General features: G+C 39.5%; 1 protein-coding gene across 4 annotated transcripts; it reads left to right on the top strand.

Moving 5' to 3' along the window:
• Nucleotides 1-3,047: 3,047 nt before the first annotated feature.
• SUMO2 (small ubiquitin like modifier 2) lies at nt 3,048-13,086 on the top strand. 4 transcript variants are annotated; one of them, XR_016022994.1, is made up of 5 exons: nt 3,048-3,296; nt 4,865-4,996; nt 10,336-10,407; nt 10,726-11,961; nt 12,778-13,086. XR_016022994.1 is itself a non-coding variant. In XM_088802382.1 (5 exons), the coding sequence occupies exons 1-4, from the start codon at nt 3,276-3,278 to the stop codon at nt 10,798-10,800; spliced, it is 300 nt and encodes a 99-aa protein (XP_088658508.1). In that variant the 5' UTR covers nt 3,122-3,275; the 3' UTR covers nt 10,801-10,826; nt 12,778-13,086. The 4 variants fall into 4 exon arrangements, 2 of the variants coding, with proteins under 2 accessions (XP_088658508.1, XP_074175711.1); XR_016022993.1 differs by having other exon boundaries at nt 3,122-3,296; nt 10,726-10,910; XM_088802382.1 differs by having other exon boundaries at nt 3,122-3,296; nt 10,726-10,826.
• The last annotated feature ends 577 nt before the right edge of the window (nt 13,087-13,663 follow it).

Below are 13,663 nucleotides of genomic sequence, written 5' to 3'. Positions count from 1 at the left end.
CCTATAAAAATGATGGAGAAATGTAATGTTGGAAAATTTGTGTCTTTTCACAACTGCTTTCCTGGAAATTGGAAAGAGACTCAGTATACGAGTTTAGTAAGCTCAGCTCACAGAATTCCACTTTGCCATTGGACTATTGCTCACACATTTAAATATGCTTAACTGCTTTTTTTTATAGGAACTCCTCCATTGCCTGCAGGTGATTTTGTAATTTAGCATAACTTTGGAGAGGGGGATATTGTAGGACACACCCGTTCCCCAGAAGCTAATGACTAAATAAGCATTTTATTACTGGAGGTCCCCACATATTGATGAGGGTAAGTTTAACATGACATATTCCTCTTCATGGTTCTGCAGTCCTACGAGGCTGGGAAGGTGTGTGATGGCAACTGAAGACCTGGGTACAGGACAGCAAGCATAGCATCTCTATTTTTTTGTCTCTGCAGTACTTGGCACAGCACCCAGTATGTTCATTTCCTGCCATACAGTAGGAGGTCAATCAACACTACCGGCCAGCTGTGTGATTTTGGGTTAGTTACTTAAATCCTTTGAGCCTCAGTAGCAAATAAATACTACACTTGCTTGGAAGGGTTTATGTAAGGAGAAAATGAGCAAATATTAGGAAAGCCCCATTCAGTGCCTGCCTGACCTGTGGCAGTTGGTTATCTTCCCCTTTCACTTCGGTATTTACTACCTAACCTCACCTCCCACCCTCATTAAATTATGTTATTTGAGTCAAGAACTTTGTCTGCCCTTCTTTGCCTGCCCAATGCCTCGCACAGGACCTCACACCTAGGGATAGTTTCAATTTATTCATGCATTAGTGAAATCTTTGCACACCTATAGTGGACAAAAGCTTAGAGTTGAGAGAGAACAGGCACATACAGGAACCCCAAGTAATTGGATATGACCAAAGAAGCAGAGGCTTTCCAGAAGGAAATTATGGGAAAGAGCTAGAATGGTTAGCCTGGATTAGCTCTCAAAGGGCTTTGTAAGTCTTATAAAAATTTTGGACTTTATCCTATAAGGCAGAGGATTGCCACTGAACCAAGGAGTGGCAGAAACTTATTTTGTTTTTATTTGAGAATGATTTGTAGTTCTCAGACTTAAGTGTGCTTAAGAATCACCAGGGAAGCAACATTTCCCAAGAATATGCATCTAAACCAGTGGCTCAGGCGGTTGGAGCTCTATGCTCCTAACTCCGAAAGCTGCCGGTTCGATTCCCATATGGGCCAGTGGGCTCTCAACCACAAGGTTGCCGGTTCAACTCCTCGAGTCCCCTAAGGGATGGTGGGCTCGGCCTACTGCAACTAAGATTGAACACGGCACCTTGAGCTGAGCTGCCTCCCTGATGGCTCAGTTGGTTGGAGTGCGTCCTCTCAACCACAAGGTTGCCAGTTCAACCTCCGCAAGGGATGGTGGGCTGCGCCCCCTACAACTAGAAACGGCAACTGGACCTGGAGCTGAGCTGCGCCCTCCACAACTAAGACTGAAAGGACAACAACGTGACTTGGAAAAAAGTCCTGGAAGTACAAACTGCTCCCCAGTAAGGTCCTGTTCCCCTTCCCCAATAAAATCTTTTTTTTAAAAAAGTAGATCTGGTAGGTATTTAGGAGGTGGAATAGACAAGACTTGGAGGTTGACTTATAGGGACTGTGTGAAAGGAAGGAGTCAAGGCTTTCTGGCTTGGAGCAATGTTGTAACGGTGTGCCATTCAATGAATCAGGCGATGGAGAGAGGCTGAGCAGTCAGGAAGGTAAAGTGAGGAATTTTGGTGGAGATTTGCTGAGTTTGAGGTGCCTCTGGGACATCCAAGTGGAGCTGTTCAGAAGTCAGTTGGATTCATAGGTTGGAAGCTCAGAGGAAGACCTGGACTAGAACTATAGCTATGAGAATCATTAACAAATAGATGGTAATGGAAGTGGGACATCATCCCAGAAGAGAGAATAGAATGATAAGAGAAAGGGTCTAGAACAAAACCCAAGGAACATTTAAGGGAAGAGCTGAGGAAGGGAAAAAAATGGAAAGGACCCAAGGACAGATCAGAATCACAGTCCAAAGTCAAAGTCACAGGGAGGGAGTTCAAGGAGTGACAAACTGGCAAGCATACTGGATTCAGCAGTCTGCAGTGACCTTGTAGACAGCAGTTTTAGTGGCGCTGCAGGGACAGCACCAGATTGCAGTGGATTGAAGAGTGAGTGGGAGGTGAGGGAGTGGAGACAGCCGGCATGGACATTTTTTCAAGATGTTTGGTCAAGAATGGAGAGAGGTGTGGAGGTAACTTATGAAGGAAATAGAATTGAAGGAGTCTTTTTCTATGCCAACAGACGAGTGGAAGAAAAGACAGGGACAAAAGACATAATCAATAGAACCTCCCCAGAGGAGCAAGGGCAAGCCACTGCACAGATGTCAGGATTGTTCTTAAAACTGGAGGGACCTCCTTAAATATTTTAACCAGATGGAAGGAGGAGATGATTGGATTGGAAGCTTGATATTGGGAAGTTCTTCTGGATTCTGTTTCCTCTTGGAGGTTGGGAGCCGAGCCATGATTAAGGAGTTTGTAGGATGACCATTTTTCCTCAGCTAGTCGAAGTATAGGATTACCAACAGGACGTTAGTAGTCACTGTACTGAGGCCAGAGCCCGGTGGGAAGCTGGTTGAGGCTAAAGCTTTAGAATTCAAAGGATGAGTTTGAAAGGAAGTGTGATGTTCTTCTAACCGTGGGGAAAGCTGCATTTGGGCCACCAAACAACAGTTTTTTTCCCAGATCCTCATGCTGGGGCTATGATTTAGGCTCCTCCTTCCTCGTCCAGTCAGTCTGCCTTTCCCTGGCGTGTATCTCACGTCTAGGCCTCAAGCCTCCTCGTCCCCACCGAGGACCAGCTGGAAGCCATTTTGATTAAGCTCCACCACAGAAGGAGGACAATACAGCCCCGCCCAGAGTAGGCGCGTCCCCGCGGAGGGCCGGGTGCGCGCCTCTTCCCGCCGGCCTGGCGGGCGCCTGGCCCAGACCGGGGCAGCGCGGGGCGGGGGATGGGGGTGGTTATGTAAGCGTTGCGCGCTCCCGCGAGGCGGCAACCAATAGGAAGCCCTGGTGGCTCGTGCTCGCGCACGTAGGGTGGGGGGAGGGAGCGCACGGCGTGCGCGCACCCTCTCCCTCCTCCACCGCTGCCGCCTCCTTCTTCTGCCGCTCCTGGTGCTGCTTGTGTGCTCCTTCGGTGCGGACCTGGTACCTCTTTTGTGAAGAGGCAGCTGAGGAGACTCCGGCGCTCGCCATGGCCGACGAAAAGCCCAAGGTGAGCTCGGGGCCAGCCTCCTCGCCTCGCCCTGCGGCCGGGGTCACGGCGTGGGCCGGGGTCTGGCCCGAGCCCGCCGCGGGTTACCCGCGCCTTCCCGGGCCCCCCACGGGGCCGGCCGCAGCTCAGGCCCGGGCGCTCCGCGCCATTTTCCTCCCTCCCCTCTTCCTCCCTCCCGCGCGGGAGGAGGCCCCGCCGCCCTCCCCCGCCCCCGGCCGCCTCGGAGTGCGCGCCGGGCGCGAGTTGGGCGGGCGGATCGCGGACGCCCGCAGGCCAGCCGGCCGCGAGCAGGGCTTCTTGGGCCCGGCCGGGCACTGGTGAGGAGGGGCGTTAGGGCGCGCGGTGTCCCCACCCTCCGCGGACCCCGCGCGAAGCTGCGGCGGGTGTTGCCGCCTCCGCGGTGGCGGGGAGTTCCCTCTGTCTTGGGCTTCCCCCTCAGGGCTGAGCGGCGCGGGCATCTGGGGACCCCTTCCCGGGCCGCACTGGCCGGGTGATGGGCGAATCAATGGACTGCCGAAGGCTTGGAAGCCGGATGCCGGTCTGGCGGTCGTGAGGGGCTGCGGCTTGGGGATTCCCGGGAGTATTTCCCACTTTAATGGCCTAGGGTCCCAGGGGCAGACGGGTAGGGGCTTTTTCTTGGGTGCCAAGTAACCCGTAATCTGTGGAGACCATGTGGTTTCGAGAAGTTGGAGGCAAATATACGAGCAGAAAGACTTTGAAGGGCTTAACTTTTTAACGCGGCTTTGAGGCACCAGGAGGCTTTCCCGTGAGGACTAGAGCATACATTTCTGCCTGGCACACGGGACTTTCTTTTCGTTTCGTGACACCGTCCCCTTTCTGAGGTGATTTAGGAGCTACAGAATTCCTTCTACACTTGATTTTGGTGAATTCCAGGTTGGGTTGAAAACTACAAGGAGTACTGGGAATAAACTGCATTTGACCCATGACAACAAAGGGGGGGAGGAGGAATGAGAGCGTTTCAACAGAAATGAAGCTACTAGAGGTGAACGTGAATAGTGGTTCTGAGTTATTACCGCTGCTTCAGAGAGAAATCTAAGGATATTCCTCAATTAGGTTTTGTTAATGTTGCTTGAGATTTAAGTTATCAAACTGAGTTTGATAGCTTTTTAACAAGAAAATTGTAATGAGTTTTGAATTGCAAGCTCTAGATGTTTTCTTGCATTCTGTACTTAAAACACTTTGAAAAGAGAAAGGACGCTTGTTTTTAGGTGAAAGATATTTTGAAAGTGATATAAAATAATGCTATTTTAGAAAAATTTAGATTCAAGAGAGCATTGTAGTAAATTGAGGGGGACGCATCTTTAAATGTCGATTGTTGCCACTGATAGTATTGCATGTAGGCTTTTCTGTTTCTGTGACAGCTATTTATTGTTGCTCCAGGATTTCTCATCTTTCAGTTTGATTTCAGTGGCTGAAAAAGCTGTATGTTCTTTTATCGTACAGAGTGAGAAACCTGTTGATTTCTGAAGCAACTTGGGCTGCAGCTGCTTTAAAAGGTGTTTGTTTTTCACATTTTCCAAATTATACTTTTATTTTTCTTTCAACAGGAAGGAGTCAAGACTGAAAACAACGATCATATTAATTTGAAGGTGGCGGGGCAGGATGGTTCTGTGGTGCAATTTAAGATTAAGAGGCATACACCACTTAGTAAACTAATGAAAGCGTATTGTGAACGACAGGTGAGGAACTGACGTGCACTTTCACTGAATAAAACTTATTTAAATAAAACATCTTATTTTCTTCAGAATAGGAACGACTAGCACAATATTACAATAGACTGACTTTGGTAGAATGAGTATGCACTTGTATACTTGACATATCAGTTTTATTATACACTTGGTATGTTGATTCTTCATGAAAACCCTTAGGATGATTTGGTTAATATATATGGTTCTAGTCCTATGCCACAAATGCACAACATGTGGTTTGTTCTCAAGGGGATGTAGTTTTATAAGAAAGTAAGAATGAACTTGGAAAAATTTCTTGTCAGGCTTTTTTTCCAATCCATTTAAAATTTGTCTTGTGTCAAAACTATTTTGAGTATTTTAACCAATTTAAAAGTAAATGTGAGTTTAAGGACATTGCAATTTTCCTGAAGCGTGTGAAATTGTACTATTTTCTTTTTTACACTAATAGTAGAGGTCAAGAAATTTAACCTCCTGAGCCAAGCATAAACATTTCTATATTACAGGGACATTTACATTTTACTCAGACCATAGTAAATAGGCATCAAGAAGAGGAAGTAGAAATGAACAGGTGCTGGGAGGTAAACGCAAGCTTTAAGACAAAGAAGCTTCTTTTTGTGACTAGTCTGTAACAACACAAGACAACTTTAAAAAATACTGACAACTATAACAAAAACTCTGGTACCTAGATCAGTTAATCCAACAATAACCTGGCAGAAGTGTTTTTCTTATTCAATCCTGAATATATAATATGTAGAAGTTGAGAAAATCATTCTTTTAGACTAATCTACGTTGCAAATTGTCCTAAAAATAGGCTCAAAATAGAATTAAGGGTTAAACCTGTAGAGGTTGGGAAATTTGAGTTTGAGTTGAAACTTGGGCTTCTTCCATGAGATATAAGGGCATTTGAAAGAAACTGAAGATCTAAATTCCTTTTTAAGTTTGATGTTTTATTTTGTCCCTAATTTTTTATGATGTAATAAGAGAACACTGTGCTTACAATTCTTTATCTTCATTTTGTCATATTTCCTTAAAAAATAGGACCTTCAGTACACTCTTACTTGAAGAATTTTTGTGAAATCCCCCTAACAATTAGTAAATAGGCACTTACTAATTGTGCTAAAGATTATTTGCACTGGCATCTTTCATATTTGACTATTAGTTCCCCTTCCGGTTGCAGGGGAATTTTAAAAGCTAATCATTTTATAAAACTTTTATGTAGCAAAACCTGATACAAAATAGAAACTCATGCTTACATTTGGTAGTTTTCAACAAAATCTCCTGCATATCTTGCTTAATTTCTCTAATTGCTACTAAATTTTAGCTTTTAAATGGTCATTTTTCAACACTTATGAAAACTTTCAGATGTAGAGACAAGTTGAAAGAAGTTTACATTGAAGACCCATGTGCCCACCACCTAGATTTAACCATTAGCATTTTTACGATATATCTATTGATACCCTTTATCCATCCCGAATGGTCATATTTAAGACTTCCATATATCTTGTGGTGTCCCCAAAGGAACTTTTTATTTGATATTTACCAGCTGTCCTGTGCTGGACATTATACTAGGTGCCAGAAAAACAAACACATAGCACATCCTCTGTATTTCAGATTGTGTCTATGGGAGATTGTCCTATAATATCAAGTTAGTGGGTCAGTCAAGAATTTTTTAGTTTTCTTGCTATATTTAAGTAAATTTAGTGTATTACCCAATGTAAACAAAGTTTTTAGTTTTTCAGTTATTAGGCTTATATTTGACTAAACTTGTTGGGGCCACTCTTAATTTGCAGTAGAGGAAAAAGAAGCATTAGTAATCTGTAAAAAAAATTAATTCCACTGCATTATCTGCATTAGAACACAAATACGATTTGAAAATAAGATTCAGGAAGAATTTGGATAGATATTCCTATTTTCCTCTTATATTGGGAATAACCTGGATTTTTGAGTGAAATAAGATCCCTGTTTTAAGTTTCAAATGATTTCTCATTCTAAGGAAGAGGGAGTTGAAGTATCACCTAATCATGCCGATTCCCTGCTTTTTAAGTGTAGGTGCAGGATATCAAAAGTCTAAAATATGCAATCTCCTTAGCATAGCTCAAGTTTTTTGGGTAGTTGCGAATTCTTGACCAGGGATTTCCTATCAAGATAAGTGAATGCTCATACATATTTGCTTTCTAATGCGTTCATTTGGCATCATATTTCTAGAGGAATGACAGTGGATGTCTACTAAGCATCTCAAACTGAATATGCAAAGGAGGACTCTTGATTTTACTCCCCGAGATCTTTTTTCTGTAGTGTCCCCACTCAGTAAAATATAAGGCCTAGTCTTATATTAATTTTTGCTCCAAAAGATGCATTGGAGTTGATGGTCTGGCTAGGTCTTATTTTTGGGGAAACACGATAGCACCATTCTACATGTAGTTGTGAGGTCAAAACCTTGGGTTCATGCTTGATGGTGCTTCCTAACTCGTATGTAAAGCCATCAGTAAATTCTGTTCCCTACCTAAACCTGTGTTGTCCAATACAGTAACCACAGACACATGTGACTATTTTCCACTTGAAATGTGGCAAGTCCGAACTGAGATGTGCTATAAAGCGTAAGATATATGGCAGATTTTGAAAAAGTATTAAAAGAAGTAAATTCTCAATTTTTAAAATGTCAATTACATTTTGAAATAATAGCATTTTGAATATGCTCAATTAAAACAATTTTAACGTATTTTTAACTTTTTAATGTGACAACTAGAAAATTTAAAATACATGTGTGGCTCACATATTTCTGTTGGATATTGCTGAGCCCTCAAATTTTTTTCCACTCGTAGTTATTACCTTGGAGACTTCTCTGATTAATTCAGAGAGCTCTTGCTCCCATCACTCAATCCTCTCATTCTCACTCAGTTTGGATTTTTCATTGATCGGTGTGTATTTGTCTCATGAGTATAGGGCCTTTTTGTTCACTCTAGAGCCTAGACCAGTATCTGGCATGTGGAATGTGTTCAGTAAATGCTTGTAAAATGATAGAGGACATTCAAACATCTCCAGAAGTTTGTTACTAAATAAGTTTTTCATTCACATGTGGAATTAGAGTTTACCTACTTGATGTAAGCCACATAGCCTTCAGCTAATTGATTGAGAGCACACTTTTCCATTCTAGTGTGGATTTGTTTTATCACATTATTTCATGGAGTGTCAGGTGGTTTCAGAGAGCAAAGATTCATTGTTTTAGTCCAATTCATTTTTGTGAAATGAGAAAACGGACCAAAGAGATAACCTCACACCACACTCTTCCAGTAACAACTCTAAAGCTTAGGGATGAGATGTATTCTGAAGAGGAGCCCAAATACTGGTTTAATATAACTTGTTTGAATTTACATGGTTTATGGAATCTTAAAGACAAGTTTTCTAAATTTTGGACTTTTTAATCTCTAGCAAAATAAAAGAGCTTTTAATTGATGAGGAAAAGCGTGAAAACAGGTGGCAATAAAGGAATACAGTTTGCTTATGTTATGGCCCTGCTTCCCCCACCCCATTTTGAATGGCCACACCATTGACCTTATGACCTTATCACTGGATGTAGTGAAGGAAGAACCTAGAATATAGAAGGAGCTTAGCGTTTTGCTGAAGCAAGTAGTCTTCAGTGGGGTGTTTGCAAATATATGGTACTTAGTAATTAATGCTTGGCGTTGAATTCTTGGTTGCTTTGTGTAATCACAGATTAAAATTGAAAGTCATGAGGAATGATTAAGGTTGTCGATGTCACCTACCTTGTGGATTGCTTGTATTCCTCAAGACAGGGCTGTTCGGAAAGTGGTATGTGTCAAAGGCTATAGAGTTTTAAAGGAAAGCAATGTGATTTTCATGTTATAGGTATTTTAAAAATAGATTCAGTGAATCCTTGTTAAAGGTTTACAGGTGTCATACAAGTGTTTATTGAGCACTTTGAATATTTTTAAGCTTAATTTTCTCTTAAATATCAATTGAAGCATGGAGTTTGTGTAATAGTAATTATAGTTTGTAATTTGAGCATGATACAGGATTGAGTTTTTGTAAGATGCTTCCTAGAAAGCTATTTGTCAAGTTAATATATTTACAACATACCTCCAAAAATACTTTATCTTCCTATCTTGTCTTCATTTGGCTGCAATTACCAACAGCTGTGCTCCTGTGCTCCTTTCCCCTTTTCCCCACTCCTGTGTCAGGAAGGTAATGCTTGATAAGTAAAACATTGGAATCCGCTTTGCAGAAGGGGCATGTTTAGTCTCATTTATCTCTTTTTGTTTTGTTTTGTTTTTTGTTAATTGGGGAATATTGAGGGAACTGTGTTTCTCCAGGGCCCATCAGCTCCAAGTCGTCGTTCTTTAATCTAGTTGTGGAGGGCGCAGCTCACTGGCCCATGTGGGAATCAAACCAGCAACCCTGTTGTTCAGAGTTCGTGCTCTAACCAACTGAGCCATCCAGCCGCCCCTCATTTGTCTCCTTGAATGCACATAAAAATTTCTTGAAGCTATACTCTAGTAATATAATTTTAAAATTCTCTTTTTTGTAATAATCTCCCCAACTTAGTAGCTTTAGATTTATTTTTAAATTAAAAAAAAAATGAAGCATGTTAGATAGGTATTGCTTTTCATTCATTTTATTCCATCAGTACTTAGCGAGCACCTACTTTGTGAAAGGAATGTAACTAAGACAGTCTAGGTTCTTTTCCTTCCCGGAGCTGATTTTCTAGTGAGAGGTTGACAAATGCAGGTTTGGGTAAATAAGAAGGAAATTAAAAAGCAGGTGCTTCTTTTGAGCTATTCGAGGAATTTCATGGGTGTGGATTGTGGTCTTGTGGGTGCTTTTAGGACAGTTATTGCCTTCTGGTGGAAATAAAAGCTTGTTGAATGCCTGTTTGTGTGCCTAGCATTGTGCTGAATGGGGTGAAGGTTACTTGTGCATAGTGGTAGGAACTAGTTGGCAAGAAATGAAGGTAAGGTTGCTTAACATGCAATGAGGAATGTTGCTATGTGCATCTGTTAGTTTAAATTTTCTTTCAGTGTCTTACTCATTTAAATGCACTGATCTGGTCAGGCTTGGAGTATCTATGGTCTCAAAAGGAACACAGCTTTTTAAAAAAGACCTTATTAAAGGGGGGAAATTTTTTCCAAAGAAAAATAATAGTTTGAAGAAAGTAAAAGTCAACCCAAATCTTTATACCCACATAGAAATGTTAACATTTGATTATCATTTATTTAGGTCTCTCTTTTAATATATTCATGGCTAAATATGCATATAGTTTTATTTCTTTTTGTTTCTTTGTATTCTTACTGCTTTTAAACTGTCTTGTCCAGGGTTTGTCAATGAGGCAGATCAGATTCCGATTTGACGGGCAGCCAATCAATGAAACAGACACACCTGCACAGGTAAAAAATTTTTGTGCTAACTAGAAAACTGTTTTTTTGTAGTTTTCTCAACAGCTTTGTTTATTAATTTGTGAACTTTTAGACGGACTATAGTTTTTTATCGGAGTTCAAAGCTGTGTAAAATACGACCAAAGGAGAACAGAAAGAAAAAAATAGGAATAGATTGAGGAAATGCCAATGGTTTTAAAATATGTGGTTTATCACTTAGTAAAGCTAATAGGTCACTTAGTTACTTTAATCCATGCTAGCATTATTTGGAGAAAATAATTAAAACTTCTGTTTCTTCAGAATGTTTTCTTTTTGTTTTTGTTGCTGCAGCTCTTGATGTACCTGTTGGCTGTTGATCCTGACCATTTTAGCTCTCATGCTGAATTATTTTCCCTATCCTTGTGAACTACAGGGAACTAAAGGCTCTAACTGCAAGTCTCTTGATAGCTTAGTTTGAGAGGGAGGACTCTTGATAATACTTGGCTTTCCAGATCCTTACTGTAAAAATACAAAAGGTGATGCTGTCTGATCCCTTAATTTCTTTACAGATCACTTCAGTTCTGTCACTTTGTAAGAGATCTGCTGGGCTGTCTTCTATGGCAGAAGCTCTGTCTGTTTCTTTTTTACCTTTTCAAGTTACATTTAAGACTTCCAGTTTTGGAAAAAAGTATTTTGATAGCAGAAATTTAAATTGGAGCCTGTGTATTTTTAAATTTGTTTTATCACCTCATAAAAACTAGAAAGTGATAAATGTGGTCTAGAGTGCAGCAGCACATCAAGATTGTGGTTTTGTTGATAATCTTCAAAAATTTGAAATATCTATGATTTATACTTGAGGGAAGACTATTTTGAAGTATCCCTTGGTAAGACTCTTAAGAAGCAATTGTAGTCCATAGCCACAAGGAGGAGCTGAATTTTCTTTATGAAAGAAAAAGTTCTTTTATCCTTTGGAGACATTTAGAGTTCACTATAAAATTTACCGTTCCAGTAGTTTTATTTAAATAGGTTGAAAACCAGTTTTGGTAGTTTAAAAAGATTCCATTATGCTAAACTCTGATTAGAATGTATTTTCTGTCTTTTGAAGCCCTCATCCACAACCAGAGAATAGTTCTGAGGCTTGTCTACCACACCAGCTACAAATATTAAACTGTGAGGTGGATGTGTTCAGAACTGTATCAAATCTTCAAATAAGTTTGGAATTGAACTTGTTTTAGATTTAGAATTGAATTCATTTTAGAATGAAATAGATTCGTTTTAGAATTGTCCTTCCAATATTTATTAAATAGTAGAATTTTTATAAATTAGAACATCTTAGCAGCCAATTTTAATAGCAGTATAATTATTATGTGCCCATTATTCTGTTTAATACTTTCTTCAACTCATTTAAGTCTCCTAACTGACTACTATTCCGTTTTACAAACTGGAATTGAGACTTATTAATATTTTAATACCTTAGCCCTGTTTTGAGTATATTTGAACTTCATTAGAAACATTTCCCTTTCTTGTCTTTAGGTGCCCACGATTTTATCTTCAAAATTACCAGTTTTTAGAAAGAAATTTTCAAGGGTGATTATCAATGTAAAAAACTGTTAACAAAGCTTATTTACTTTACAGTGTTGCTATATGTACCAAAACCTTCCTACTATCAACATAGATATTTTATGTATAATGTGTGGGTATTGAACCTTGCAAACTTAATTTGTGAATAGTATTTTAAAATTTAAATTAGCTTTTTAACAAGTTTCTTCTTGCTCCATTCCCTTTGCTTATTGCATAGAGGTAACCACTGTGTTTTGTGCTTAGGCAAGAATGTATTCATGTTATAGACACACAAAAACACAAATGCTGCCTAGTTTTTAAATTTTGTTTTTTAGCCTAATACTAGTATCCTAGGGATATTTCCACTTCTGTACATGTAAATCTGCTTATTCTTTAATCACCGCTACATGGTATTTCATGTATGAGTATACCATATTTCTTTGGGTTTCTATTGATATTTAGGTTATTTCCAGTCTTTTGCTTGTCTAAATAATACTGCAATGAGATCCTTTGTATATATTACTCTTATTTTCAGTAATTAAAGGAGATGATTTGTATATATTACTCTTATTTTCAATAATTAAAGGAGATGATTTAACTGAGACATATTCGCTTTTTAACTTAAAAGCTAAGTTTTCTATAATCTTCATAAAAAAAAAGACCAAGTGAAAATTATTTAAACCTAAGTCTGATGCTACATAAAGCTATAGGATGTCTAAAATAATGAATACAAAAACTGGGTGAAACTTATGCAGCTTTCCAGGGTATTTCAGTCTGATAGTTATCAATTTGAAGAGCTGAATAATCAGTGGCTTTCAATTTGTTTTTTCTCTTTTTTGCTAGTTGGAAATGGAGGATGAAGATACAATTGATGTGTTTCAGCAGCAGACAGGAGGTGTCTACTAAAAAGGGAACTTGCTACTTTACTCCAGAACTCTGTTCCTCCTGACCAAGACAGTCTCAATTAGAAAACCACAGTTTGGTTCCACCACATCCTGACTACTACAGTATAGTTTTCTCTATTCTTTCATTTTCCCCTTCCCCATTCCTTTATTGTACATAAAGTAACGGATGTATGTGCACAGCATTTGCTTTTTTTTTTTTTCTTTTTTTTTTTTTTTAACTAAATGGCCAATGGTATGTTTTTATCGACATCAAATGGAGATGGGATGGGGAAAAATACTGGCTCTGTGAAAATACCCCCTTTCTCCATTAGTGGCATGCTCATTCAGCTCTTATCTTTATATTCCAGTAAGTTATTTTGCTCTCATTGTTTAACAAAAAGAGAACAACATAAAAATCCTTGCATACCTTGTTCGATTGGAGAATTTTAATGTTTTTCATTTATCATTGTAAAACCAAGGACAATTTTATAACTTTTTTGTACGTAGCTGTTACATGTAGGGCAATCTGTCTTTAAGTAGGGATAAATTACTCTAAAAGAAATGAATCCTAGATAGTTTTCCCTTTAAGTCAAGCGTCTTGTTGTTTAAATAAACTTCTTGTTTAAAATGAGCTGTTTTCTTTATTCTGAGGAATGTTAAACAGAAAGTTGAAGTTTAGGAAAAAACATGACACCAATAAGAGTAACAAAGTTATATAAATGACTAGCTACAGATGTTTCAGCCTCCTCTTTGTTGAAAAACCTTAGGCAGTTCCAAATATGCAGCTTTACTAGAAAAAAAACTGAGTCATAATGTATGGATTTACTCCCAAGCATTCTTTTCTA

The sequence above is a fragment of the Rhinolophus sinicus genome, chromosome 12 (genome assembly GCF_057876585.1).
Source record: "Rhinolophus sinicus isolate RSI-liver-muscle chromosome 12, RSI-T2T, whole genome shotgun sequence".
Classification (NCBI taxonomy): domain Eukaryota; kingdom Metazoa; phylum Chordata; class Mammalia; order Chiroptera; family Rhinolophidae; genus Rhinolophus; species Rhinolophus sinicus.
This window is presented reverse-complemented; position numbering and strand designations above follow the sequence as displayed.